General features: G+C 48.5%; 6 protein-coding genes across 6 annotated transcripts; 4 read left to right on the plus strand and 2 right to left on the minus strand.

The window, feature by feature from the left end:
- Positions 1 to 4,058: 4,058 nt before the first annotated feature.
- Positions 4,059 to 5,584, plus strand: LHYA1_G001700 (uncharacterized protein; the record flags this gene model as incomplete). The annotated part of the gene is made up of 2 exons (XM_031146680.1): positions 4,059 to 4,446; positions 4,524 to 5,584. 2 exons carry the CDS (start codon positions 4,059 to 4,061, stop codon positions 5,582 to 5,584), a joined length of 1,449 nt encoding a protein of 482 aa, XP_031007715.1.
- An 885-nt stretch (positions 5,585 to 6,469) lies between these two features.
- LHYA1_G001701 (uncharacterized protein) lies at positions 6,470 to 7,080 on the plus strand (the record flags this gene model as incomplete). Its single annotated transcript, XM_031146681.1, has 3 exons — positions 6,470 to 6,505; positions 6,621 to 6,688; positions 6,744 to 7,080. The coding sequence occupies 3 exons, from the start codon at positions 6,470 to 6,472 to the stop codon at positions 7,078 to 7,080; spliced, it is 441 nt and encodes a 146-aa protein (XP_031007716.1).
- A 2,007-nt stretch (positions 7,081 to 9,087) lies between these two features.
- Positions 9,088 to 10,767, minus strand: acp2 (Lysosomal acid phosphatase; the record flags this gene model as incomplete). The annotated part of the gene is made up of 3 exons (XM_031146682.1): positions 9,088 to 9,911; positions 9,960 to 10,602; positions 10,720 to 10,767. 3 exons carry the CDS (start codon positions 10,765 to 10,767, stop codon positions 9,088 to 9,090), a joined length of 1,515 nt encoding a protein of 504 aa, XP_031007723.1.
- An 821-nt stretch (positions 10,768 to 11,588) lies between these two features.
- Positions 11,589 to 13,794, minus strand: GAP2_1 (General amino-acid permease; the record flags this gene model as incomplete). Its single annotated transcript, XM_031146683.1, has 6 exons — positions 11,589 to 11,855; positions 11,966 to 12,758; positions 12,810 to 13,025; positions 13,086 to 13,293; positions 13,347 to 13,442; positions 13,563 to 13,794. The coding sequence occupies 6 exons, from the start codon at positions 13,792 to 13,794 to the stop codon at positions 11,589 to 11,591; spliced, it is 1,812 nt and encodes a 603-aa protein (XP_031007717.1).
- Positions 13,795 to 17,371: 3,577 nt separating this feature from the next.
- Positions 17,372 to 23,984, plus strand: LHYA1_G001704 (uncharacterized protein; the record flags this gene model as incomplete). The annotated part of the gene is made up of 5 exons (XM_031146684.1): positions 17,372 to 17,557; positions 17,702 to 18,414; positions 18,645 to 20,685; positions 20,821 to 22,486; positions 22,537 to 23,984. The coding sequence occupies 5 exons, from the start codon at positions 17,372 to 17,374 to the stop codon at positions 23,982 to 23,984; spliced, it is 6,054 nt and encodes a 2,017-aa protein (XP_031007718.1).
- A 1,270-nt stretch (positions 23,985 to 25,254) lies between these two features.
- LHYA1_G001705 (uncharacterized protein) lies at positions 25,255 to 27,149 on the plus strand (the record flags this gene model as incomplete). Its single annotated transcript, XM_031146685.1, has 4 exons — positions 25,255 to 25,749; positions 25,884 to 25,962; positions 26,011 to 26,529; positions 26,701 to 27,149. 4 exons carry the CDS (start codon positions 25,255 to 25,257, stop codon positions 27,147 to 27,149), a joined length of 1,542 nt encoding a protein of 513 aa, XP_031007759.1.
- Positions 27,150 to 27,615: the final 466 nt, after the last annotated feature.

The raw sequence follows: 27,615 nt of genomic DNA on the forward strand, positions 1-27,615 counted from the left end.
TTCTAATTTTAGAGGTTCGAAAAGAACCTACGGTATGACAGCAGTGTTTCGATATTGTGCAACCTTGAACACCTGGCGTTGGTCTAGAGAAGCATATCAACAGAGAGAAAGACTCCCAGGATAGCTGCAGCCACGCAAATATGCAATCTAGTTGCATTGACGCTCGAGCTGAGGTAATCACTATGCCGAGCATACCCTTCAATCGATATTGAAGGTCTCAACCCCAGGACAAATTCCGCGATGTGCACAGTTCCGTCCATAAAAATACGACTAGCTCGTGGGATAAGTAGTGGACAATACCCAGGAAAGCAAGTTTTCCTTATATTTGCATACTGTGTTCCTTATTTGCCAGCATCAGCATTATATGACGGGATTGGAGGTTTGGGATGTCTTCTCTGTCCAGGCGGGGGGAAAGTCGTTGAAGACTCCAAAATAGAATAAACGGTGTAGTTGGTGATTAAAGGTGGGTTGAAACATATCTACCTGTGAGGCATCGGGATCTGCCCGCAATGGTCAGGATCTACCTTTAGGCAAATCTCGTGGGCTCGTGGCAAGCTAGGATGCTCCATATGGGAATTTAAGGCGTGGTGTCAGTGTGTCACCCCTTGACCTGCTGGAGTTGTAGATGATCGCCGTACATGCTTCTCTGTGCCAATCGGAAGCTCTGCTCTGGCACTCTTTAGTGGAGTTGGGCTGTCAGTGGCATTCCCCGAACCAAACTCGCTGAGTCGCTGTGCACCTCTTCGAGCCCCAACAAAAAGGAGGCTGATTGAAAAATCTGTCGGTGTCCCTTTCACCCAGTCAAGCAGCTGCGATGGCTAGATTATTCAACAGCTTGTACAGGAGAGGCAAGTCCCAAGCTCCTCGGGACCGACCGTTAAGAGGTTGACGATTCAGAAGAGGTTAGGTACGATGAGTATTCAGCCATCAGCTATCCACCACCAACAGCCCATCCACATTCCTAATCTAACACTGGCGGAAGCATGCTCCCGGAATACACCTACGTAGTACTAGTAAGGAAAAAGAAGGTTCGGAGGCGTCCACCGGCGTTTGACATGACAGCGCCAGTCTCTCTCTCTCTCTTAGTCTGAAATGATCGGAGCAATACAAAAGATCTTTCCCAATTGCTGGGGCCTGGTCATGTGATGCACCGAGGTAACGATGGTTGGAGTTCCAACAATCATTGATGGTTGTCTCACCCTATGCAAACGTACGGCGTGCGCATTCTGTAGCATTGACCCTAAAGTCTAGTGGTTGCGTGCGAAATACTGTTGCAAGCTGCTATACGTTCCGTGCAGCCGGAAGTATAGCCGGAAAAGCCCACAAGTATATATTTCGGTATGATATGATTTGCTTGCCTCTTCTCGTTGATATGCAATAGCAGTAAGACGCTATTACTCGATGCGTGGCTCCCTTGACTTTTAATGCATGATTCAACGCGCGCGTGGCATGTCTGCACTGACTCTGCAGTAGCCCGGGGGAAGATTGTATGAGATCAATCATCAACGTCTAAATATAGACAGGCATCCTTGTCTCTGGAAAGCGAACATCTAAAATTTGCTCGACTACACTACCTGGCTGTCCTGCAATTTCTGTAGAGCCCAACCCAACTTCCAACAGAATGAAGTCACTGGGCCACTGGGTGCGAGTGGGCAAGAAGTGCTAGCTTCGAGACCCCAGAACCATCGCCGCTTCGGGATTTGTGCATCATTGCTAGCTGCTCGCTTCCTATGTCCCAATGCAGAAAGCATTGGTATCAGCTACTACTCTAGCCCAACTTCACGAATATTGCCAAGGCATCTCGCATCCATTATTCATACGAACAGTAGCAAAAAAGACATACGTTATTTCATTGTATTAAGTAAACCTAGCCTACCTTAGGCGTGGGTTTACTCTAGCTTTACGGAGTATAGCAACCCCCCGGTGAGATAGATGGTCAAGGTCATTGACCAAATGTTGCAAGCGATGTGGATCGACGACCCCAAGCAACGACCAGGGTTCCATAGACGTGGGGAATCTATGATCACCTTTAGCGATATCAATGCAGGATGAGTTCTGAGGTACCTTAATTTCCAGACTGCTTGAAGCTATGAGTCAGCGGCGCAAAGCCTACATGGGGTATACCAGCTGGGGATAAAGGGGATAAAGCAGACGGAAATACGAAGTAGGTAGGAGCCTTCGACTTGACAGTATCAGTAACAATGCTTGCCACGGGCGGATAAGGCGCCCGAGCGAGAGGACCCCTGAGGCTAGAGGCCTGAACTGTGTGAGATGGGATGGGATGAGGATTGGGAGAGACTGGGACTGGGATCAGGATGGCGTGGGGCAAGAAACAACCATAGAAAAATTAGTTAATTCCAAGGGTACCTACTGTATTCTTTCTTTCTACATCCGAGCAACAACACTACTACGTATTGTGGTTGCAAAAATCCAAAAGAAATTCTGGCAGATAGTGGGGGTTGGAGAGAAGAATGCTCTCTAGCTGGCTGCAACGCTGCTCGATGCTGTACTCCGTATGGTTCCCGACTTCTCCATACCTACTGCAGGGCTCATCGCTGCGGGTGCGGATCATTCATAATTCTGGGTCGTTTGTATAGCAGCAGCGCAACTTTGGGACCTGGGTCGTCCGCTGTCATCGGCGAGTGAAAGTTAGTGAAGCCGTGTTTGGGCTAGCTTTGGTTTATGGGCACCCCCTAAAAGCCCTGTGGCGCAACACTAAAAAATGACTATCGAACGCCGATGATCTCGCAACGATCACAGTGGGCTCTCTCTGTGATAGCCCCTTTAACAGCGTCCTAGCGGTCAGCTGTCAGGCCCTCTGGCGGCTTCAAACTTCAAAGCCAGGCTGACTCCCCGGGCCTGAGCAGCCTGCAACTGCCTGGAGGCAATTCGGTGAGCTCTGTACGGAGTAAGCGTAATACACTGATGGGATCGCTAGTGTGAAGCCCGCATACCTAGGTACTGTACTGATTCCCAGCTGGCAACTAGGACCATCCCATGTATCTTTATATCACGGTAAGCAAGTCCATGGTTAGAGCCTCTCAGACTGATCCTCGACGGACCTGACAGAGCATCGTATACGAAGTACAGCATCAGAATAGAAAAGTGGTGCGCCAGGGGGTCAAGGATACAGGGCGAACCGTGCCAGGGCTGGAGCTGGTCGCGCGTGCTTACAAGCATCAAATTGATCCGCCTCGACGTTCCAGTAGCTCCCCCCCAGGGGGGAGCTAGCACTTAATGTTACCCAATCTCGTGGCGTCGCAAAATTCAAACCCTCAATGTTGGTCTCAAGTCCCTACTAGGCTCACAGATACTTGAAGATCATGATATGCTTCCTCTGAACCTTCTCCATCTTCTTCGCCACCACCATGATCCACCACCACCACAAGTTCTATCTTGAAACTTGACGGAGTCTTGTCCAAGATACAGTCATTGCAGGTCTTTCATGTCTTACTCTTCGTCATTGGAATCTAACGTCCTCGGGTTCTTTCCTGGCGCAACCAGTCCACCATAAAGATTACAGCCATACCTATGCTGCAAGCGGCGTGTAGACTTCCTCTCCCATTCGCTGTGCTGGTTGTTAAACTCCCCACGAAGACTGCTTAACCAAACTTGACTGTCCTATCTGCCACCTGCAATTAGCACTTACATCAAGCCACCCCGCTGTCGATTCGTCTCCGCACCATCACCTTGGAAGAATACACAAGACAAGTCCTTGATATCCCCTGAAACCGGCACCCATTTCTGCTTGTACTCGTTCCCGCCAGCCTGTGTCCCGCCTTCAAACACCAATGATAGTGCTGCGCCCAACTTAAATCGACCTCACAGGTTTCTCCGTCAGCTCGCTTTTTGAATGCGATTATACGAGGTCAAGTTCGTCCTTGGCCCATATTGCCAGATTCAACTTCTCAAGAGGAGTCAAACTAGATCCTAAAGAATTCGAGATCGGGGAAGGAATTGAAGGCGAAGACTCTGTCGGGCATGTATACGGAAGACGCTCAAGCCATTCTTTAGAGCCTGATTCGTAAATCCACTCGCATGGGAGTCAATCGCAATTGATGGCAGTCTCGGTTCTAACACCACTTTATTCGAAGCCAGACATGTGGAATCTGAATGATTCTCCAAATACATTCACTTCTGCCGGAACTGAAGCCATACGAACTTCTATGGCATATCAATATCCCTCGGCAACACCTGGTTTGGAATCTTCGAATATGATCCCGAGTTTTCACCACCCTCCTTCAGACCACGCACAACCAGATTCACCAGATTCAACAGGCATCCGAAACACAGGAACTTCAGCGACATCAAAATCATCAAAGATAAAAAGATCAATGTCCACCCCAAATGTACGCGGGCAGGCGACGGCGGAGGCAGCCGCACTTGCATTGTCCGCAGATAAAAGGAGAAACAAATTGGGCTACCACAGAACCTCTGTCGCGTGTGGTAAGCACATCTACCAAGTTCGATGCAACAGATGGACTGTCGCTGTGTGGAAGAACGACAACTGACTTCAAGCTTAGGCCACTGTCGGAGACGGAAAATTAGATGCATTCCCGCTCCAGCTGATGCCCAAAACCGCTGTTCGAATTGTATTAGGTTGAAAAAGGAATGCAACTTCTACCCCGTTGACCAGCAGCCAGATCCTAGACGTCCCGATTCTCAAGCGCAGAGCGGTACTGGAAGAATCTCCGAAACATCGTCGCCTTCGACATCTTCTGGTCAACTACCAGAAATTTCCTCTTCTCTGCCGTACCCCCCTTTGAACATGCCACCTATTCAAGACCTCGGAGGGCCCCAGATGAAGCGCCAGAGGACAGAAAGCTTTTCTCCAGAGAACAAAGGTCAGAGATCTCTTGATCCTCGAAACAACAGATTTCCTGAAAAGGTTGCAGTTGTCACATCATCCCGCAATTTCGACTACAACCAAGGTACCACCAACTGGATGGCTCCTGATGCTTCACCAAATACCAAACACCAGACTGAGATGCCCCAATCTTACTGGCGGCCAAATCCGCAGGATTCACCTCTCACTCCCGCGTTCTCCCCATTCACACCTAGCTTGCAGATACCACCACAAAACTGGCCAAACCCTCATCCAGAGCATAGCCCACGAGACGATTCAAACTGGTCTGCACCACAGCGTTCCATCTCTTACGGCAATCTGGAGGGCTTACAAAATCACCAACCATATGCGCCTTACACAAACACACCCGCAACTCCCGCCACAGATCATTACACCACGAAACCCCGTGGGCAACATTCTGGGATGTACCCACCTCCAGTTTTGACTCCAACGAGTGCCATCACAGCCCCGACGTCCTCGTCAGGATACGAGGCAGTTCATCATCCTCACTCTGCAGGCCCGTTGCCATCCGCTCCATTCCAAACATGGCAACAACCTTACACGTATCAGAAGCCTGCTGGGTCTGGTGCTGAAGGATATGGTGCTTATGCTCCTCAGGAAGCACTTCCTCGTCCGCCTGGGTATGCGGGACAGGCGCATCCATCTCAGCACCAAGCGTATGGGTATCCCTCTCCAACGGCTGGAATGTACTACCCGGGACAACCACCAGGCCGATGAGGAAAGCGTTGGCTTGGCTTGTAAATAAGGGGGATTCGAGGGAGGTTGCGAATCTCGGGGCGTTGCGAGAGATTGTTGGTCGCAATACTTGAGTAGCAAGAGTTGAAGGAAGACTGCTTAGGCTAAAGGTCTTGCTGAAGAACAGTCACAGATGGGAAGGACCTCCGTCAGTGGTGTATATTGTACCAATAAATAACGCTTTATGACTCTCTACGACCGACAACGTGCGCAAATGAAGCGTTGATCTCATGGACAAAGTCCGGAGAAAGACTTGTTGAACAGGGTTGCGGGGAAGGAAAGGACATGGCCGTGGAAGACTTGCGTGGATTAGATGTACACAAATGGCGGTATAAATAGGTCTCGTAGGCAGCCAAACTTGTAGAGCTTGCCCTGACTCTTTGATCTTCAATGGCTCGTCAAGTATTATGCAAAAAGCATTGCATGTCTCCGAATCTAATATTCAACTGCCAGATTTTGGAGGGGAAGCACTTGGTCTGGTCACACAATCACGGATCTTTGGTAGTGTGACCCAACCCTACTTGATCATCTAAGTTTAGCCTAGTCTCACAAACCTCATCTCATATAGTAGAGTACCTAGATAACGCTCATCTAAATCCTCTCTAAAATTGTGAGGGAAGATATTGTATCCTTCTAACTTTAGTATTCCTCCAAAGGACATTTTCTTTGTTTCTATACTTAGCTATAGTAGGTAATTCACCAACGTCTTTAAGGCAGGGGACTGGATTAGAATTGCGGCCCATCCCGTGCACTCCTTGTCTATCAAATCGTCTTGTCGTACAACCACCCACACCAAACCCCCACGAATGATCAAAAGAAGAGAAAGCACGCAATTACTAGGTTACACATCGGGGAATTCCAGACAAGATGACGGTACTAAGGCGCTTCGCAGGAATGTTCGAGGTAAGTCGCTCCACTATCGCATTTCAATCCGTCTCATCTCATCCCATCCCAATCCTTCACGCTTGGTGGGAAATTTCAAAGATACCATACAATGGAACTGATACACGCGCTACAGCCTCATCCCGAGGACCGTCTCCATCTGCGAACACACCGTGCCCGCTCTGTCGTCCTGACGGCGCAAGAGTTCGTTGCTCTCTCTTCCTTTCCGGTGCACAACTAACCCCGCATTCCCACACAGACTCGTCGAGATACGCGCCGCACAACGGACATTCGAAGGGGCGTATGTTCGCACAGCATTGGGGCAGTTTTCTTTCGCGCTTGTGGTGCTTAAGATTTTCACGGCCGAGTTCTACAGCATCGGCGCCCTGTTTGCGACATTCGGGGCGGGCATATTGCTTGTGAGCATGTACCGGCGGTACGAGGGCCATAGACAGTTCTTCAGTGAGGTAGGGGAGGATGGGCTGGGCAGAAAGAAGTTTAGGACGAGCGGGAATGCCGTGGTGGTGCTCACGGCGTTGAGTGTTGGGGCGTATGCCTCTTTGATCGCCTTGACGTTAAGGCTGGGGTATACTTGAGTGGGATGAGATAGGAGTTGGGAATTGATGATTCGGGATATGTGCGGATCGTTGGAAGACCTATCGGGACCTGCATAATCGTTTGCGGTCAGGGGCAAGACATATGGCACGCTGAGCGGATGTCATGCAGCCGTCGGTTTGAGACACCCATTGTCAGCCGCAGTCACGACCTTCAAAGGCTTCCTAATATGGGATATATATCATGCTGGACAAAAGGGCATACTGCTCCACACAAGAAATGTCGATGGGGATCGCTGGACGTCACTACAAAAATACGGAAAGCCAATAGTCCCGTCAGCTAACGGCGCGAATAATAGCAATTGAGACAACTCGGGATACTTGGTAGGATATGGATTCGCTATCCGCGCTATTATATACCAGAAGCTTTTGACAGGTTAAACTGTGAATATTCATCTCAATAGTAGGTTCCTAGTTGCTGCTTCATCCTCGTCTTCTGCACAGACATATGAGGCAGAGCCATACGTCTTGTACAAAAGCATAGTTGGCGATAGGATATCATTATACATTCATCCATTCCATTACAAGAGCTAAAGTGAAACCTTTGATACCTTCATCTTCTCTTCACTTATCCTAAACTCAAGTCTTGTTAGCAAAGCCCGTATTCTATTTCACAGGTCATATGCATTCTTAAATATGTTACACAGCGTTTGCTTATTTAAGACGTTCGCTCCCTCCGACTGTGAATGAAGCGAAGAAGGAAGGACCGAGTATTAGTTGTAGCATTCATGGTGGTGATAGAGCCTTGACAAAAGTTGATGCTGAGACAACCTGGCACAGGCAACCCACCACACTGACCAAGTCCAATAACATCTTAAAGGCTAGGATGATCATCCACATCCAAATACTATAGATAATAGACTACTATATTTAGAACATCATCAAACCAAGTAACGATAACATTAATTACAGAACGGTCATTCTGTACTTTATTTCCTTATCATGTGACACAAAGTCTATTCAAAACAAGGAGGCTCAATGAGAAGAAGCGTACGGAGAGAAAAGTTGCCCATACGAAGTTATTTAAACAATTTTAGATGTAATCCTTTTCATGGTACTTCAATGGGTTATTGAGGATGTGGAAGATTACCTATCTCAACTCGCCTTGTATGCATCCTGATACACACAATCTCCTCTCCTCCTTAAGAGGCCGAACCGACTCGCTGGGCCCAGCACATCATCAAATAAATCCCCGTCATCAAAACCCCAGCAAAGAAAGTATCTATTTTCGTGGTAAGTTCCTTCTTAAGCAATTCTCAGAACATCTTGCTGAAAGATAGTAAAATCGGAAGTAGCGAGTAAGAGGGAGGAGAGCGACTAAATGTTTTAGTTCATGGTGGGAGGAGGAAAGCTGCGAAAAGGAAAGGACGTAATATATCGATTCAGCTAGGTTTAGAGCGCCGGTTTTACAGTATTGACAAAACATCGCGAGGCAGCTCCTGTGACCGTTGGCGTGCGACAGATAGAGAATGTCGAAATAAACCACCAAGGGTCTTGATCCGCGAAGTGCTGTTGCACTTATAGTAAGTCTGATGTAGAGGTTTGTACTGTAGTATTCCGGATGCGTCCAGGTCCGTCGCCGACGTACTGGTATATTGCTTTTGGGACACGAGGAGCAATAGCTTCTTAACATAGTTGAAATTTGATGCTAATAAGGATGCAATGTGTATTGGAACCCCTCGAGTTATTCTCCATAAGAGGATTATATAATCAATCGCATCTTTGCTACGTACATTAGCTGATTAAGGAGGTGTAGGCCCAAGTGATTGTAACTCTTTACACTCACTGACCAGCCCAACCCCTCCTTTTCAAAATCTCCCATCCCGTCTGGGACATTCTGCTTTATTACTATAGCACCTCGAGTATAAAAAGCCGAGAGCAAATCGGGTGCAAAGATAGAAATGTGCTTTCACTCAAGTTCCTTGGTTTCGTAATCGTAAGTTCATATAGATATTAGTTACATCCGGTCGGCTATAGTAAATACCACCATCATGCCGCCTTAGTCGCAGGGGTAGCACTATTAGAGGCGACTTGCCCAGCACCCAACCTCTTCTTGCTAACCAAGCGCAACCCACCAAGCAGCATAATAAGAGCCTCCAATCCCAGAATCACAGCCAGCGTGACCATCGCACCAATAACACCAGCCACGGCCTTTGAAATTCCTCCGGAAGAAGATGACTGTGACGAGGCAGACGCGGATGCAGAGGAAGAGGAAGAGGAAGAGGTTGTCGAAGCACAGGCACCCGTCGAGTTCCCGCACTGCTGGCACCAAGTCGCCTGGTCACCAATTGCGAACTTGTTCATCTCGTCCACGAATGTAGGCCATGAGATCACGGTCTCTTCTTGGCCGAACAGCGGGTACGCAGTGAGAGGGTTCTCGGACGCTGTGCCGTTGGAGAAAAGGAAGCGGATGGATATTTGATCTGCGGATGGGTAGGAGGTGCTGTTGACTGTGGCATTTGTGACGAGTTCAAAAGTCATGGAAGAGGCGTAGTCAACGATGCCGGTGAAGTTTTCGGAGGCCTTGGGGAGTTGAGCGAGACCGAAGAATGAGAGGAAGGAGGCATAGGCGCCGAATTGAATTCCCACTGGTACTTTGCTCTTTCCCGTGATGGTGGTATTGAGTTGCTGTACGATTTGAGCTGCCAGAGTGCTGCCTGCGATGGCTCGTATGGTGTCTGAGGAGTTGTATGCGAGATTGAACTCATGGTTATCCGCGAGGGTCTGGAGTTGAAAAACGGTATCACTGGTGAGCAAACTGCTAGACTGGATAGTCTTATTATGGATTTGCGAAACATGTATTAAATCATAAACTATCTGGGGTCAGAGAGAAATATACATGCAATATCAAGTTTGCTTACCAGTATATGCGTTCTTGAACGTGTCATTAGCAGTGGTGAAAGTTCCATTGATGACAGGCAAAACGCTTTTATAGAAATCGGCCGTCGAGTTCAGCTTCTGTAAATACTCTGCGGAGTAGAAGTAGTTATTGCTACTGACAGTGGCGGATTCGCACCAAGATGAGCCCTGTAGCCAAGCCGAGTTTTCTGAATTGGCTGAAGATGAAGCGGACGCAACTGCGTTCACTGGAATGAGCTGAAAGCCACTCAATGGTGAGGTAACATTTGTTCCATTGGCCAAACTCTGAGTCCCCAAAGTGGTGCCAACAGGAGGATAGAGTCCTTGAAGAAAACCAGAAGCAGAGTTCTGGAGAACCGTATCTGCTGTAGATTGAACACTCAATTGAGAATTCTTGACTAGATTTGAGCTGATTCCGTAAATTTCTGAGGACGCATTGGATTTGATGTAACGACTGCGGTAATAGTCGCCAGAAGCATGGACCTGATAATACCCCAAATCTGTAAGGGAGGTGGGAGGATAGCTCTTGGTTGTACGGTCTCCGTGGCGATGGAAGATATAGACTCCGAGAACAGTCTCCTGGGCCTGTATCAAAGGCAGTAGGGAAGACAGGAGGAGAAATTGCTTGAGTAACATTTTGAATCGCTTTTTATACGTCAAAACCCCCGTAGATAATGGTTTATCAGTTGCACGAATTTGGGGACGAACTTCGGGGACGAACCTCGTGGACGCGACTGAGCTTTCTTATAATCGAGGGCTTACCTTATCTTTCTCCATGCTACCACCCCACCTTACTTTGTAGAGCTGCATCTCCGGGGACTAGGTAACGGCTTGACGAAAGACATACGGTAAAAGCCAAATCCTAGGTAAATTTGCTACTGCAGTGACTAAAGGCGATTCGGCCAATTTATCCAATAAATTAAAATTCTAGCGGCCATACCCCTCCCTTCCAGATTCTAGAAGCACCAATCCCCTCCTACCCCCCACTAACCGTAGACAAAGTTTTTCTGCCGGATAGTCCGTGCTTCTTCTGGTCTGGCTCATGTCTATAAGTCATGTTACATGCCGCCCTGTCAGGCGCGTACATACAGCTGCGGAGATACTCCCGCTTTGAAGAGCGAGTGGGGTAGAAAAAGATGAAAATATGAAAGATGGAAGAGAATAAGAAGAACAGTTAGAAAAGGAGGAAAAGGGAGGGCAGTGACAAGTTGACAACATTGCTTTTGTTTTTCGAGTATTTCATCTGTCGTTTGTCCTTTGTGAAAAGTTTGGGATTTGCTTTGCTTTACGGAGTAGGTTGCTCTCAAAGAGTGGGCCATGGTGTAACTTTAAATTTTAACTATGGTGGTCGGCGCTCTCCGGAGTACCCTGTCATGAAGCATAGCTCATCTCACATATGCGAGGCGGTTCCTAGTATTCATCTCGTCGTTGCTACCTAGGTAGTTGTACAATCGTACAACCATCAGCGCCTACAAAACCTCATTACTCCAAGTGGGTATACACCTCCATATCCAGTCATGTGTAAACCATATCCAATAACCCAAAGCCTACCGGGTCGTAAATCCAAATATACATCGCTATAAACATTAACCCCAGCCCCGTTATATAACCCAAAACGCCGAAATCATTATCTAGCAAACAACCTTGTAAGCTCTCTTCCACGTCGGCCAAGCTGCCTGCTCCGCCCTCTCCTCTGCTAGCAACGCGGGGAGATTTAATTCCCGGATTCCAGTCTGAAGGTCCATGTCTTTGGCACGCATGAATGGCGTCTTTTTCCAGACCTTATAGAAGATGTAGAATATTATGACGATAGGAGCTGCGAGGTAACTCAGAAAGAAACTTTTGGCTTGGCCTCTGGGTCCCTGATCTCCGTACTGAACGGGCCATGCACCAACCCACTGCAACGAATTAGTGCTTGATCTTCGTTAACAGCAAAAACCCAGAAGATAAAGACTCTTCAAAGGTCTCAACACAAAATCAAGGAGAAACAAAGGAAGAGAGTGCTTACGAATTGTGCCATTAAGATGAGGACGTTTAAGATGAATCCGATCCAGGAACCGAGGACCCCTGGTTGTGAACGGAAGGCAAGTTCATCGAGGGAATGGCCTTGCAATTTCCAAGCACGGCGGAAACGAATATGGGCGAGGCAGATGGAGCCCCATGTGAAGATTGAAGATAGACCTGAAAGGGCAAGCATCCAGTCGAGTACGTCTCCTTGCACTTCCGAGTCGGCTGCGTAAGCAATGAATCCTAGAACAGAAGCGACAAGAATGGCAATTATAGGACGACCTTTTCGGTCAATATATCCGAGAATCTTAGGAGCCTGCCCTTGATCTGCAAGGGCAGCCAGTGTTCGTGAAGAGCCAAAAATGGAAGAATTTCCTACAGACAGCACAGCAATAAGAATGACAGCATTCATCATTGAGGGTAGAACGTCGATGCCGGCATTTTCAATAGAGATAACGAACGGTGAGGCAGCAGTGTCTGCGCGACCCGATTCAAGCAGATGCGGATTGTTGTATGGAACCAAAAGGCCAACGACGGCGAGACTGAGAACATAGAAAAAAGTGATACGCCAAAAGACTTGCTTGACCGCCGTTGGGAGCGACTTGCGTGGGTTTGCTGTCTCGGCAGCGGCAAGACCAACCAGTTCGGTACCGGCAAATGCGAAAGCAGCTGTGACAAAGACACTACACAGTCCCTTGAATCCATTGTTAAAAGCTCCGGGATCAGACCAGTATTTACCCCCAATGTATCCACCTGTGGGACCTCCTCCGCAGTTGATTATTATACCGAGAAGACTGTTAAGAGGTCAGCAGTGCTTAATACCGCAACAGCATGATGTGACCTACATATACCCAATCACGGTAACGATTTTGACTAAAGCAAAGAAGAACTCCGCTTCACCATAACCTTTGACCCCGCACATATTAATACCGATAATGACTATCAAGAATACAGTGACGAAAATGGCATGATCGTATTGTCCTCTCGTGTCCCAAAAGTTGATGGTAATGGAAGCCGCGATAATTTCTAAAGGGAGTACTACCAGCCATTGCATAGCATAACTAGGGATTGGGTAAGCTCCGGTTCGTCCTAGCCAATACACTTTGTGGAATATGACTTACTTCCATCCCATTGCAAAACCCCATGCAGGATCTAAAAACCGAGTGGAGTAGGCCGAGAAGGATCCAGCAACTGGGAATAACACAGCCATTTCTCCGAGAGCTTGTACCGTGCAATACAACATTATACCAATCAGAGAGAAGCAGATGAGTAAAGAGGCTGGTCCTCCAGCGTTAAGAGCCTTGCCAGATGCGACGAAAAGACCAGTACCTAAAAAGCATCAGATAGAATTCGGAAAATGAACTTCCGTGAATCAACTCTACCTATCGAGCCTCCAAAAGCGATCATCTGCAAGTGTCTGCCCTTCAACTTTCGCGCCAGAGGGGAATTCGTTGTAGCGACCGCAGCTACATGGGGATCTTTCCAGCGAATTAGCATAGTAATAGTGTGGAGGGCTAAGGAGCTTGAAATCCATCTCAGAAGCCGGAATGTCGGTTTCAGAACCCCCTCAGAGTATATTTGTATGAGAATAAGCCTACCAAAAACACGCCCATTTGCCCCAATAACACCTTTTGGCGTCACCGTGAGATCTGGATTGCGCTTAAAACTGTCCCACATGCGACGCCCCAAGGTCTGACGGATCTCCGTAATCTCCTCATAACTTGGCTCTCCACCATTGCCGCTGTAGGATGGCGAAGGCGCAGAGCTCTGGTGGCTCTTGAAACTACCATTGCTACGCAGCGTATATTCTCCCTTCTCCGCTCCCTCCATAATTGTGTCCCGTACAGTTTGCCAATGCGGTCTGAAGTACAAGGCGTGAGAGCCGATGAGTCGGTATGAAGGAGGACGAGAGGTTTGTCGCACTGGCTTGGAGTCGAGGCTGGGAAGGATGAGGGGATGTCGTATATAAGAGGTGAGATTATCAGTGATGCTCGGGGTTTAGCCGTGGATATAGATATAGATATAGGACCGTAGGTGAACAGTGGGACATGATTTTCGCGCGCGCAAACAAGACGTAGTGACAGTTGTATAATCAGACGAGACGCTATGGAGAGGATCTGGAGGATGAGATCGAGGTCGAGGTCTCTGTTCTGAAAGCGGGCTAGCCTTATCTTTCCACGCGCCGCCGCCGCCGCACTCACCTAATAAATTAGTAGACCTCATTCTGGCCTGGCCTGGTCCTTTTTGTGTCTTCAAAATGATATTTGAAATTTCATCCATAATTTTCGATATTGCCATAATTGCCAAACTTGACGACGCCATTAATCCCATTTTTCAAGCTCTGCTTTGCTAACAAGTGTCACCGTGCCTGCAAAGTATGTTGAAGATCATCTGTGCAGCGACTGTGCTACGTGGCTAATAATAGATACCCCGCCCCCTCCTTAAAAGGCGAGGCCTGTACCCTGTACGAGTACGAGCAGAAAAGGGGGAAAGCAACAGTCTACAAGTAGAATTATATGTGAAGGGCAGCCAGTTTATATCTTGTAGAAATTGACAAGCAGATAGTTTCCATTATGCGGGGGGAAATGACAAGATGGGTTTTGGGACTCGTCGGCGCCAAGTATCTTTTTACTACTACTACTGTCTGTGGCACCTAACGAGGATGTCTATTCTCACTCAGCTCTATAACCACCTCGCATACTCACGAAGGAGTGAACACCAACTTCTCACCACTGACCCCACACTTCTGCAAAGCATCCAGGCCCTTCCAAATCCCCCCAAAACCCATTGCCATACTTAATCACAACTCACCCGATGACCCCTCAACTCCCCCTGCTCCAGCAGGTTCCTTGACATCTCCCAAGACATCTTGCCGAATTCCAAGTCCTGGGGCTTAGCCGGGGATTCAAAAGTGGGGTATGCAAAATATTCACTAATAAGTAAGTAGGCTAGGACCCTTTACTTGGACCCTGGGGTTTATTTCGTGGACTTCCTCTGGAGTGACAGATGATGACATGGCTCAGGCGGTCATGGATACGGATTGACCTTCGGAGATGAATTCGACTGCTAGGGCCATGCCTTGATGTCTTTTAAGCAGGTTTGTGACTTGTAGTTGAAGGTTACGTCTATGTACTTTTTGGTGTAAGTGATTATAGTTTTGATAAGACTTTAGAGATAGAATTACCTACTCCGAGGGATTTTAGATACTAGAAATTGTGCTCCGAACTTGTTGCTGCCACGAGGAAACCCGAGAACTTCGCATATTAGATTGCCAGACTTCCTGTTGTGGTGCTGCCACCGTAGATCAGGAAAATGGGTTTTATTGAGGTGGGCTTCGTTGGTAAGGGAAGTTCAAACGATTGATGCAGTGCTTGTCCCATACTGTGAAAGTCAGTGTCATGCTGTCTTTTATCAGATGGGACACATGCGTTGAGATGCCTACACCTAATGTAGCTGCCTTTTCGTCACTTAAGTTGCCAAGGATCTTGGTTACCAAATCATGCGCTGTTTGTACTTCTACTTCGTAAACAAGATCGAATAGCATGTTTTATATTTACACTCAGAAGTTCTGAGTCAGAACTGCACTACTACCTCCGTAGGCTTAACTTTCTCTTCCTCTAGAGAAGAGAAAGCGTACTAACACTTAGTCGGATATCCTTTTATAGCAAGGATTTACCCCAGTATATATTCTTAATACCACAACACAAAACAACCTTGGCTCTTATAGTGTATCGCGGCCTAGTCCACCTGAAATCGCGAAAGCCACATGCGAAAATGCGTTGAAAGCGTAACAAAAGAATACTAATTCCACAAAAATGCAAGTAAAAAAAGAAGGAAAATCCCGCATTAGGGTCCATCTAAGATAGTTCTATTGACTAACCATAGTCAAGGCCCTTGAGGTTAACTAAATGGGAGTAAAGGAAGGAGAAGAAGTATATATATGTACTATAACGCGCCCTATAAAGGCGAGACGACTAACATACGTGTAAAGACGCTCCTACTCGGCGTACCACGTACATTTTCCAAGCAGTTAGACCCTTCCATTTCGCCTAGCGTGGATGTTTGTCGTTTTTGACACCATCCCCCTGGCAAAATGGGCAAAAATGGGCAAAATTTGGATCGCGCGCGTCAGAGAAGAAAGTAGACACTAGTGCTGACAATCAGTACTTATCCCTCGATCCCAATATAAGTCCGGTCGGTATAACAGATGATGTTGGCTAGGTGCCTTTTGAATGAAGTGTTGTCGAGTTCGGACGGGGTAGGTCCCTCGAGATATGTTGACAGCTGGCCAAGAAGAGGGGATTTTCTGGTCTAATAATGTAAGATTTCGTGTTCAGTTTTTAATATTACCTTATCCAGGAGCATTGCACTTACAAGTACGAGTAGCCGCGCTTAAAATACCATAGGACCCGTCTCCATTACTACCTAATGGGTATGTATTCATTGTATTGGGCTTTGGCTGCATACCTAGGTAGGTACCGAGGGCAGCATATCAACGAATCAAAGCTTTTGTTTGTCCACACCTTCCGTCACCGGCCAAAAGGACCAACCAACCACACGGACAACTGAAATCCTTCCTTATGCAACCATCCAACCATCCAATTGTCTGTTGCGATTTGTCGTTGTTTTTCCAAACAAAGTTGCGGTGAAGCGTGGGCAGCAACAAGGTTCCCTGTCGTACCCTCGTCGATCCAGCCAGATGCGGTAGTTCTACAAATCTACAGTAAGTACAGTACTCCACTGAGCGCAGTAGTAAGTCCTGCTACGAGTAGTACCCGGCGTAAGTACATGCTACATGCGTGCACCACAACCGGCGCCGTGCCCATAATAATATCCCCATTCCATGATTGTTTTCTTCCAGTAGCGCCGTAATGCTGTACATGTACAGTGCTGCATTGTGCCAATTAAGTATCATCACATTCTTCTGCGCTTCTGTTGAAAATTCTCTCCATGTACCAAATTCAGATGCAATTGCAAAAAGGCATTCGTGTATCGGCGTGAGGCACGGACTGGCTCTTCGATAAGGTCCCAGTCAGTCCAGTGATACACAGCGAAATTCTGGTATCCTGGTTGATGTCTCAGAGATTCTGTGGCTGCTCTTTGGCGAGAAACAACGATAGTAAAACATCCCTTGTCTGGCAGAGAGAATACCCGTGTGACCACATTCTTCCGTCTCTCATATCTCACCCTTCGACTGCCCATACACCACTTTCCGGATAACCTCCCATCCCTCATTATATTCCAAAGGATTTCCAAGGCCACCAGCAAGCAAAGTTTGGCTCAATTATCCCTCCCAGATCGCAACCTGTCAAGCACCCGACACTGTCCATCTTGTTTTCTTGCCCGGGTCACATAGCCTCGATGAGTCTGATAGCGATCCGCGACCCCACAAGCTCGAATAACCAAAATGGCAGCGGTCGATGTCTTACGGTACTGCGGAGATCGTCCAGAGAACGATTATGGGTTGCATACGACTCAGCCTTGGACGATTGGGTGGGATGAGGAGGACACGCGGATAAGGCTGAAGTTCATTGCAAGAGCATGGATGGCAGCGGGTACCTCAAAGGCACAGGATGCATATCAAGCAAAACTGGTACGAAAGCAACACAATTCTAGACATTTTGGAAGCCGTGCCATACATATCATGACCGTTGTCGTGCAGTAGCGGCCGAGACCCAGCCTGCGATGATGCAGCGGTGTGGACCCCAACAACACAGAATCTCTAACGGATTTATAGAATAAACTTCCGAATCTGGCACCTACGTGGCCCTGCAGATTGGACGAAAAGCCTCTGAACATTCCAACTCCAAAATGCCTGCCTCGAATATCCCAACCAAGTGACGAAGTAGCCGACTTGCACGACTCCGAGGCACTTGCCAGAAGGCACACCCACACCCCCAACTCGATCGAGACTTTTACCGCCGCCTCAGTAAATAAGCATTCCGACCCTTCATTGTTTGGGAACCCCACTATGGCTCCGCCTATTGACTTTCAGTCGGGTGACGGATTCAAGCAAGCAGCAGGCAAGAAGGCCAAGAAAGCTGCAAAGAGCGCTGCTAAAGCAAAGTGGGGTGGCGATGAGGATGAGGATGGTAACAAGAAGGAGGAAGGAGAAGAAGGTGGTGGAGGTGACAAAGATGGGGATATTGGTGCCGGTGGGGATGGTGATAAGAAGGATGAGGGAAATGGTGATGGTGACGGGGCCGGTGATGCTCCTCCTGCCGATGACTGGGATAGTTTTGCACCCGCAAAGTCTAAGAAGAAGGGGAAGAAGGGCAAAACGGAAGATCCCCCGGCTGCACCAGCCACAGAAAAGTTTGACGCTTTTCACGAGATTAAGTTGGACGATACAGGCCCTATGCTGGACCTAAGCTTTGATACAGGGACGAAGGCTAGTGCGTCTGGATTTGGTGCTTGGGGCAGTAGTTGGGATACAGGGGCAAAGTCGAAGTAAGTAGTACTGAATTTTACTCTCGTCAAATACGTTTATTAGCATATTCAAGACCTATCTAGGGGGGGTTGGAGGCATGGTAAAGCTATTTGTCCTAGATAGACAAAGCGGGACCGATTTTCAATGTTTCACGCCGAGTGGCGCTTTAAGAACTTATTATATAGATAGTCACTTTTCGTGTGCATCGCAACCCCTACACTTGGATGATGGAGACTAATAGTTATTAAAGCACCTGGGATTTTTCTGCAACAGATGCACCCCCTGATACAAAGACTAAAGATAAGGAAGCCGACGGCAATCCATGGAGTCTCGATCGTGGCAAGCCGAAGAAGAAGGGTACAGGGTTCTCTTTTGGGTCTCTTGACGAAGAGGAGACCAAAGCAGAAGAGGCTCCAGCAGAAAAGAAAGAGGACGATACATTTGACTTCGGTTTTACTTCTGTCTCGAAAAATGACAAGAAGAAGAAGAAGAAGGGTGGCTTAGCAGAAATCGAAGAGCCCAAAGATGAGCCAATTACAGTCGTCGAACCTGCTGCTGAAGATGATTGGGGAGGAGGTTGGGGAGCTCCCAAAACCAAGAAGAAAGGCAAGAAAGGTGATCCAGAACCCCCAAAAGTCGAACCGAAAGTGGAAGAGCCAGAGGCACCCGCAGATGACGGATGGGGCTCTTTCAGTACCGGCAAGAAGGACAAGAAAAAGAAGGGAAAGGGGGTTGTAGAGGAAGCGCCTGTCAAGATTGAGGAAGTGATCGAACCGGAACCGGTTGTCGAGGCCGCAACTGACGATACTGGAGGATGGGGCTCCTTTGGAAACAGTAAGAAAGACAAGAAAAAGAAGGGAAAGGTGGAAGCTGAGGAACCAGCTAAGGTTGAGAAGGTTGAAGAAACACCTGTGGAGCCTGATCCCCCAGCTGACGATTTCGGTTGGACTCCCATGGCTACATCGAAAAAGGACAAGAAAAAAAAGGGGAAAGCCATTGTGGAAGAGCCCGCCAAAGTTGAGGAAATCCCCGCACCCGAACCGGAGCCAGCCCCAACTGATGATGGATGGGGCTCATTCTCAACATCTAAGAAAGACAAGAAAAAGAAGGGCAAGGGAAAAGAGGAACCTGTTCCTGAGCCGGTCAAAGAGGAACCCCCTGCTCCCGATCCCGAGCCTGAGCCCGAGCCTGAGCCTCAGCCTGAGCCAGCAGACGATTTTGGATGGAGCTCATTCGGCACTTCAAAAAAGGACACGAAGAAAAAAGGAAAGGCTGGAAAAGAAGATCCTCCCAAAGTCGAGGAGCCACCTCCAGAACCAGCTCCAGAACCGCCAGCCGACGACTTTGGATTTAGCACATTCGGTTCGAAGAAGGACAAGAAGAAAAAGGGTAAGGGTGCCGCGAAGGAGCCAGTCAAAGTGGAAGAACCACCGCCACCGCCACCGCCCGCCGATCCTGAACCAGATCCTCTCGATGATTTTGGATGGGGTGTTTCGAGCAAGAAGGACAAGAAAGGGAAAAAGGGAAAGGAGGAAGAGCCAGCCAAGGTTGAGGAGGTCACTCCCGAGCCAGAAAAAGCAGCCGAAGACGACTGGGCAAACTGGGGCACAGCTGCAAAAAAGGACAAGAAGAAAGGTGGCAAAACCAAAGAGGCAACCCCTCCACCAGATCCTGAACCAGCCCCCATTGTCGAAGCTGTCGAAGAACCCGAGAACGACAGCTGGATGGATTGGGGTCAGAAGAAAGACAAGAAAAAGGGCAAAGGCTCAAAGGCCTTAGACGACGAACCTGAGCGACCTCCAACACCACCTCCTGCTGTTCCTGAAGTGGGAGATGCTCCTGCCGAAGATGATTTCTTCGACTCCTGGGGGACAACGGCGAAGAAGGACAAGAAAAAGAAGGGCAAGGATTCTACATTAGCCTCGCCTGAAGCCTCATTTCACATCGACAACTCTATACAGCCCGACGCTATTGAGGAGCCAAAAACCAACGACATTTGGGGTACTGCGCCGTCCAAGAAAGACAAGAAGAAGGGCAAAGGCAAAAATGTCCCAATTGAAGTCGTTGAGGAGCCACCTCCTCCCGAGCCAGAGGTAGTCGAAGAACCTAAAGCTGAAGAGAGCAGCTGGGGGACTTGGGGCACAGCATCAAAAAAGGACAAGAAGGGCAAGAAGGAGAAACTCTCCGATCCACCACCCCCCGCTCCAACTCCTCCAGCTATGGACCTTACAGAACCCGAGGCAGACCCCTGGGGAGACCTTGGCGACAGTATTAGCAAAACCAAGTCTAAGGTAAGTCAACTTTTCGGAGTATAATTTTCTCACAACGGGTTGATTGCACTTTTAATGATTGATCACTTATGAAACACTGTCAACTCCCGAGCTCTTGCATTTTAGGCAATACTGACTCAGATATGTTATTTATAGGAGGAACCCCCTAAAAAGCTCTCAAAAAAGGAGCAAAAAGAGGCCGACAAGCTGGCGAAGAAGAAAGCTGAACAAGAGGAGGCTGAAGCACAAGCCAAGGCGGAAGAAGAAGCTGCAGAGAACGCTCGAATTGAGGAAGAAGAGGCTAAAGCCAAGGAAGAAGAGGCTAAAGCTCAAGAAGAGGCTGCAGCAAAGGCCAAAGAGGAAAAGAAGCCCAAATTGAGCAAGAAAGAGCAGAAAAAAGCTGATGAGGCTGCCGCCAAAAAGAAGAAGGCCGACGAGGCTGAAGCTGCTTCAAAAGCAGCCGAGGAGGAGGCTGCTCAAGCGCAGGCGGCCGAAGAACTAGCTGCCGCGGAACGGGAGGCCGAGGAACAAGCTGCCAAAGAAAAGGAGCAGCTTGCCGATACTAAGAAATCGAAGAAAGACAAAAAGGGGAAAAAGGGGTCCAAAGAAAAAGAACCTGAGCCCGAGCCAGAACCTGAGCCAGAGGCAGAACCAGAGGCACTTATTGATTTCATCGACGTGCCTAAGGAAGAAATTGTGGTGGAGGACAAGTCAGCCGTGTTTGGATTCTGGGGAGCAACTAAAAAATCGAGCAAGGGTACTGAGGCTGCCAAAAAGGAGGCGTTCTCGGCTACGGGAGGAGATGAGATTGCGGCTGACAAATCAAAGCTTCCAGAAGCTACTAAATCCAAGGACACGACAACCTCTCTGAAGTCGTCAGCAATGAAGGCGTCTGCCTTGAGTAAGAAACCTGTCGGTGGAAAGATCGCGGATCGCTTGAAAGCTTTTGAGGCACAGAAAGAGGTAGAAGCACCTGCCCCGCCCCCTCCTCCTCCGCCGCCACCCTCGCCACCTCCACCACCTAAGGACGATAAAAAGAAGTCCAAATCTTCCTCCGCGGCAAAAGCCCAGGCCAAAAAAGACAAGGAGGCTGCCGAGGAGAAGAGCCCGTTGCAAAAGAAGTTGTCTAAAACCAAAGAAGTACCCGGTAGCTTTCCCACTGATTTCGGTGATGAGGACTTGCTGGACCTAGATATGCCTACTGAACCCATACCAAGTAAGAAGAGCAAGTCATCCAGTAGAGAAAAAGAGCCCAAGGAAAAGGCTCCTCCTGCTGGCCCTCCCACACCACCACCCGAGCCCAAGTCGTCGTCGTCGAAGAAGGAACGTCCTCGCGTTGTTCGCGATGGCACTTCTTGGGGCGCATGGGGTGCTGCCCCACGGAAAGACGAGAAAGAGAAGGACAAGAAGTCATCCAAAGACCGGAAACCCGATGATCCTCCAAAGGACGAGAAGAAGTCCAAGGATTCCGATTTGAAGCGATCAAAGTCAAGCAAAAAGTCCCAGAAAGAAGAGAAATCGTCGTCTAAAGACTCGGCATCAGACAAGGCTGATCGACCACCGAAGTCACGAGGTATCTCGAGCATGTTCAGCAGTGCGCCTCCATTGTCGAGGTCAAAGTCTACTTCGGAAAGACGATCAAGCACAACTACTCGGACAAGTTCTCGTCGACAGTCCGTCGCGGAAGGAAACGGTATTCTATCACCACCTCCCGACGACATGAAAAGTCCTCCCGAGATGTCCGCAAAAGCTGCAAAGATGCTTGGTCTAACACCCGGAAAGATGGCGAGAAGCAAATCCGAAAAACACAGCAAATCACGTGGTATGGTTCCCGTCTATCAAGTCCTCAAACCTAAGCTAACATTTTCTAAGGTCTCGATGATGACGACATTGTCATGGTTGGAGGTAATGAGGATATCATGGGCCCAGTGGAGACCAGCCGTGACCGGAAAAGAAAATCAAAGGTAATTGCAGATCCAATTTTCCGAGGCGCCCCGCCACCAGCAGTGCCAATGCCACCATCATCTGGAGACAACGATATGCCATTTCGACGAATGTCAGCTGCTAATGCCAGAAACTTTAAGCAGGCAAAACAACAGGACGATGATATTGTGATGGTCGATGCGGGAGGCCCATCTGAAAATGTGCCATCTTTGAAGAGATCTGATTCTAGCGCCAAGAAAGCAGGTGGTATTGGTGGGATGTTTGGTGGACTCCTATCGAAATCCCGTCCGGACAACAAGCGCCGTAGTACTGCTCTGACTGACGACGAAGGTGCCCGCGGCCTTCGACGGGAAGAGCGGAAGATCAAACGACCAGCCAGGGACCGCTCACTTGGTATCGATGCCGATATGACAATGACCGGTGGAGCTGCTGAAGAAGACCAAGAAGCAAGAAGGGCAGTTCGACGTGCAAAGCGAGCTGAGCGAGAAGCTGCCGAAGATGCTCGAAAGGCAAAGGACGAGGAACGTCGTGAACGTCGTCGCAAGCAAGATGAAGAACAAGAGGTTCGACGGCAAGAAGAAAAGGATGCGAGACGCGCAGCTAGACGCGAGCAGAAATTGCGAGAAGAAGCCGATCGTGTTGCTGCCGAAGCAAAGGAAGCCGAACGTTCAGAACGACGCCGTGCCCGAAAAGCCGAAAGAGAGGCTACCCATACGGACGGTGAGCCTCTCACCGAAGATCCAGAGCGGAGGAAAAGATCTCACCGACGGACGTCAACTATGGATGGTGCAGTCGAAGATAAGGAGGAACGCCGCAGGAGACGAGAAGAGCGACATGCCATGCGATCCTCGGATGCTCCAAAGACTAGCCGTCGCAAATCAGCACCCATTGTGGACAGCTATTTTGACCCTCGAAACGGAAGCAAATCCCGCGGCACAGAACCCGAATATCTTCCTGTAGATGGTCCCGTTTACAAGGATGCGAAGCGTAAGAAGGAGAAGCCCGGATGGCCCCATTCTGGGACAGATTCTTGGGTCAAGGACCACACAGATGCGCCGCCACCACCCGATGATACTCCGGCAGATGGGGCTGGTGTGGATGACACTACTGCGGATGAGAACGTAAGGCGAACCTTGAGGAAGTCGCGACGACACTCTAAGTACGACGAGGGGGCCGCTGATGACCAGGAAGAGCGGAGACGGAGACGAGAGGACAGACGACGCGCGGGGACTGTGAAGAGCAGCGAAGGCAGTCAGGGTGATGGGCGCAGGTCGAGCCGCCGAGATTCTGGTTTCATTGAAACTACGCCCAGATCTAGGGGCCCCAGCGCTTCTGGGGGTATTTTCAGTCGGTGGAAAAAGATTGCTGGCGTCTAGAGAGTGAGCTTTCTGAATCTTCATGTTGATTTGTTTTTAGGGTTAGCATAGCATAGCATAGCAAGGTGTTTAGTTAGGGGTTGGGTTATGTAAGAGGCATGGGGCAGTCTGTATTGTCTCGATTATTGTATATCTGCAGGAGCCGGGTGGCAGGACTGGCTTGTAGAATGCTGGGGACAGTGGCTGTGCGGTGGCTTTGAGTGTTGACTATATACCCTTTCGAACGTTACACTATGTTTTGAGCGTTTGATCTCGCTGAGAGATTCAACTCCCTCTATTATATACCCCCTATTCTAGTACGATCACGATTCACTTCCGGCCAATTCATCATGTGACCCTCAACCTTTGAATTGGCAAGGCGTCTGTCCCTTGAACAACTCAGTCAGCTTACTTCGAGTTCCACTAAGAATCTAATGCCATGACCTGATTAGCCGCTCATACAGTAGGTAGCCAGCCCAGCACAGTATATCAGAGCATAGTATATATCTGAGGTGCACGTGACCGTACTAGCTAGATATGCGGGACCGATTGAAATGCCTCGATAAGGAAGTCGAATCCCTGGAAACATGACATGTACTCCATTATTCCCTGATAGGGTCTTGCTAACCAGCCAGCCCAGCCTGCCTGCCCGGATATCGATGTACCAGACAGACCTACTGTAGATATTAGACCAGACAGATACGATGAATGCACACGCGATGGCGACTCCTAATTCTGTGTCACTGCCACTCTTACTGTCACTGTCACAAAGCAGATACGAGTACCTACCCTACCTAGGTACTTCCATTCGCCGACTGTGTACCTATATCACTGTACCGTGACAGGCCAAGCTACGGTGACGTAGCGCTATCTGGATTCTAGAGGGGATCGAGGGGCTTCCCCGCCGTTTACTTGCAGCTGTCTCTACCGTCCTATCACTACTTGCTGCCATGTTGATGTACATACAAAGTACCTGTATCGTATCATTTTGCCCCATTATTCTTAGCTACACATCTGCCAACGAAGCCCGAGTTCTTTTGCCTCTTTGAGTGCAAGTGTCTGTCTGGTCTGTGGGATACATTGTGGGTTAGTCTAGATCTAGATCATAACTACCGGTATTGCGCAACTCCACGATAAGATGTATGGAAATTCTTAAATGCTTCTTCTCGTCCTGTCTACCTGGAGGCAGGTGTTGATTTCCCTTCTTCAGGACTCTCCCTTTCCGCCAATCTGATCAAAGGCAGGAATTGCAGAAGATCTTACCATCGTCCAACAGTTCTATTCCGACGTCATGAGCATCTTCAGTACCATGCTGGAACAATGGCATGTCAGCCTTGGGGTTTTCTTCTTATTGTCTTCCCTGGCAATACTTGTGGTGGGAAAACAACAGCGAGCGGCTGTCTTAGATAAGCTTTATATCCGTCGGCGGCGTGCTTCTGGAGCCTCAACACCACCCCGCTCCTTCTCCCCGGATAAGAAGACTGGAGGCACTCGAGGATCTTCTTTGCCTACGTCCATTACTGACTTCGTCAATGCTTTCCCACCCTCGAGAAGATTGGTTCTTCCAGAGCTTGCCAAGACAACATCTCCGGAAAATGCAAAGATCCTACTAGCGACAAACCCGGATGCTGAGACCCTCGTCAAGGAAGCATTGCCAACTACCCGTGCTTACGACCTCCAGAATGCTTCTCCAAAGTATACACCAACTGGATTTTCTACGGCAGAAATAAAAGCAATGGGTGATTTCCCAGCTTACGATGTTTTAAGCGGAGTTCCACTACCAGCAGTAAGTCAGCGCTTAGGAGGAATTTCTCCTATCTTGGACATCTCCAGAGCAATGTCCAAGGACCCCTGAACCAAGCTCCCATCTCCAAACCGTACCACATCAGGCAATGCTGACCTCGAGATCTTGATGTTCAGCCATATGCAAATTTTGATCCAACAAAAGCCCTCCCGAGACCTTACCGACCTTTTAGATGGGCCTACCACCAGACAATGTGTAAGTCAACTTGAAACATCATGTTATCGGTTGCTGACTCATGAGTAGCATTTAACAAAATAGAACCGGACTGGTGGCTGGAAGTCGATAAGCAATATGCCTCGAGAGTGAAAGAGCGTCAAGAACTCTTCAGGAAATATGGTAGCAAAGTCCTCGACTTTCTACCCGGTTCCGAGCTTGTTTGCAAAGAGCTCATGGAGATGTGCCTTCAGTTCTACTGCGCAAGATACCCAGCCTATTTTTCCTTGTCCTCAGACAAGAGCACCTTCCATAACAAACTCTTACAAACGGACACGGATATCAAAAGTATACATCCGCTGCACGTACTATTGAACAATATCCCAGAGGACTTTGGAATTGTACTTCGAAACGAGAAAGATGGCATGTACTACTTCCGAGCAGGTCTGATATGCAGTTCCCTTGGTTGGAACGTTGGCACGAAGATTGGCATGTCACTACAACAAATTCACCAACCTATTCCCGATTACAAGGAAAAGATGTCTCTCAGCATGGATCGATATTTTAGCAAGATGCCAACACATGCACCGATACAACGCGGCAGCTGGGGTGAGTGACCTTTTCGGATGATTATTACTTCTTTTCACGCGTCTCATGAGTAGTTAGTGTGGTTTATGAGACCCGACTACTCGTGAAATATTGTCTCAACTCCCGTGGAATACTTTTCCAACTCCAAAATCTGCCATATCAGGCAATGCTGACTCCAATATCTTGATACAGGTCTTGAGGTAGGAACTCCATTATTCATGCCGCCCGGCGACCCCCACGAAAAGCTCCGCGAAATCCAGAATGCCGACTTGAGCATCGAAGACTGCCATTTGAGGGTCGACTGGCAAACCCTACGAAGACTGCCACTCAGTGGAGGTATCGTCTTCAACTTCACAGCATTATTCACTCCTGTCCAGGAATTTAGAGACGAGCCCTATATTCCTGCGCTGTGCCTGAAGACATTGAAAGAGGGAAAGAAGACTCTGATGGACTACAAGGGTACCTGGCACGTGGAGCACGTATGTATCCCGGAGTTGGAGAAATATGCTAGAGAGCAGGTTGAGAAAGGGTTGGTGCGGCCAGAGAATCCAGATGAGACAGAATGGAGCCCGGCTACGCTTGCAGAGAGCCCATTCTTTCCAGGATGGAAAGAGAAGTGGCACCGGCAACAAGGGTTCTAGAAATGGAAGGCAAGGAGCAAGGAGTTAACATTTGACCAAAGACAAGAAATTTATTAGAAGTAGTAAATCGATTATTGATAAGTCAGTTTTCAAGATAGGATATCGAGTTCCTATCTACAGATCGCGCAAGACTAATGGCCTCTGGTTCTGCATAGCACGGCCATTTCAGATAGAAATAGAGACAAACCCCAGCTGTTTGCCGGCTGTCCAGTAGTCTACAGTACTTACGGCCGCATTAATTATCGTATAAGATAAGACAACGTTCCACAACAACCCAGAATGAGGTTTGCGGTGATGGCATCTCTATCCCGGACTTTTGTATTCAGTAGTAGAATTTTTCAATTAGTCTGTAGCGCTGGTCCGTGGCTCCTTTGACGTACCCAGAAGTGCCCATTTGAACTGGGACTGCTTGTTATATTTATTATATGCTAATAATGATTACCAGGGTATCATTTCCCATGTTTGC

Source organism: Lachnellula hyalina, assembly GCF_007821495.1.
Source record: "Lachnellula hyalina strain CBS 185.66 chromosome Unknown contig00024, whole genome shotgun sequence".
Taxonomy (NCBI): Eukaryota; Fungi; Ascomycota; class Leotiomycetes; order Helotiales; family Lachnaceae; genus Lachnellula; species Lachnellula hyalina.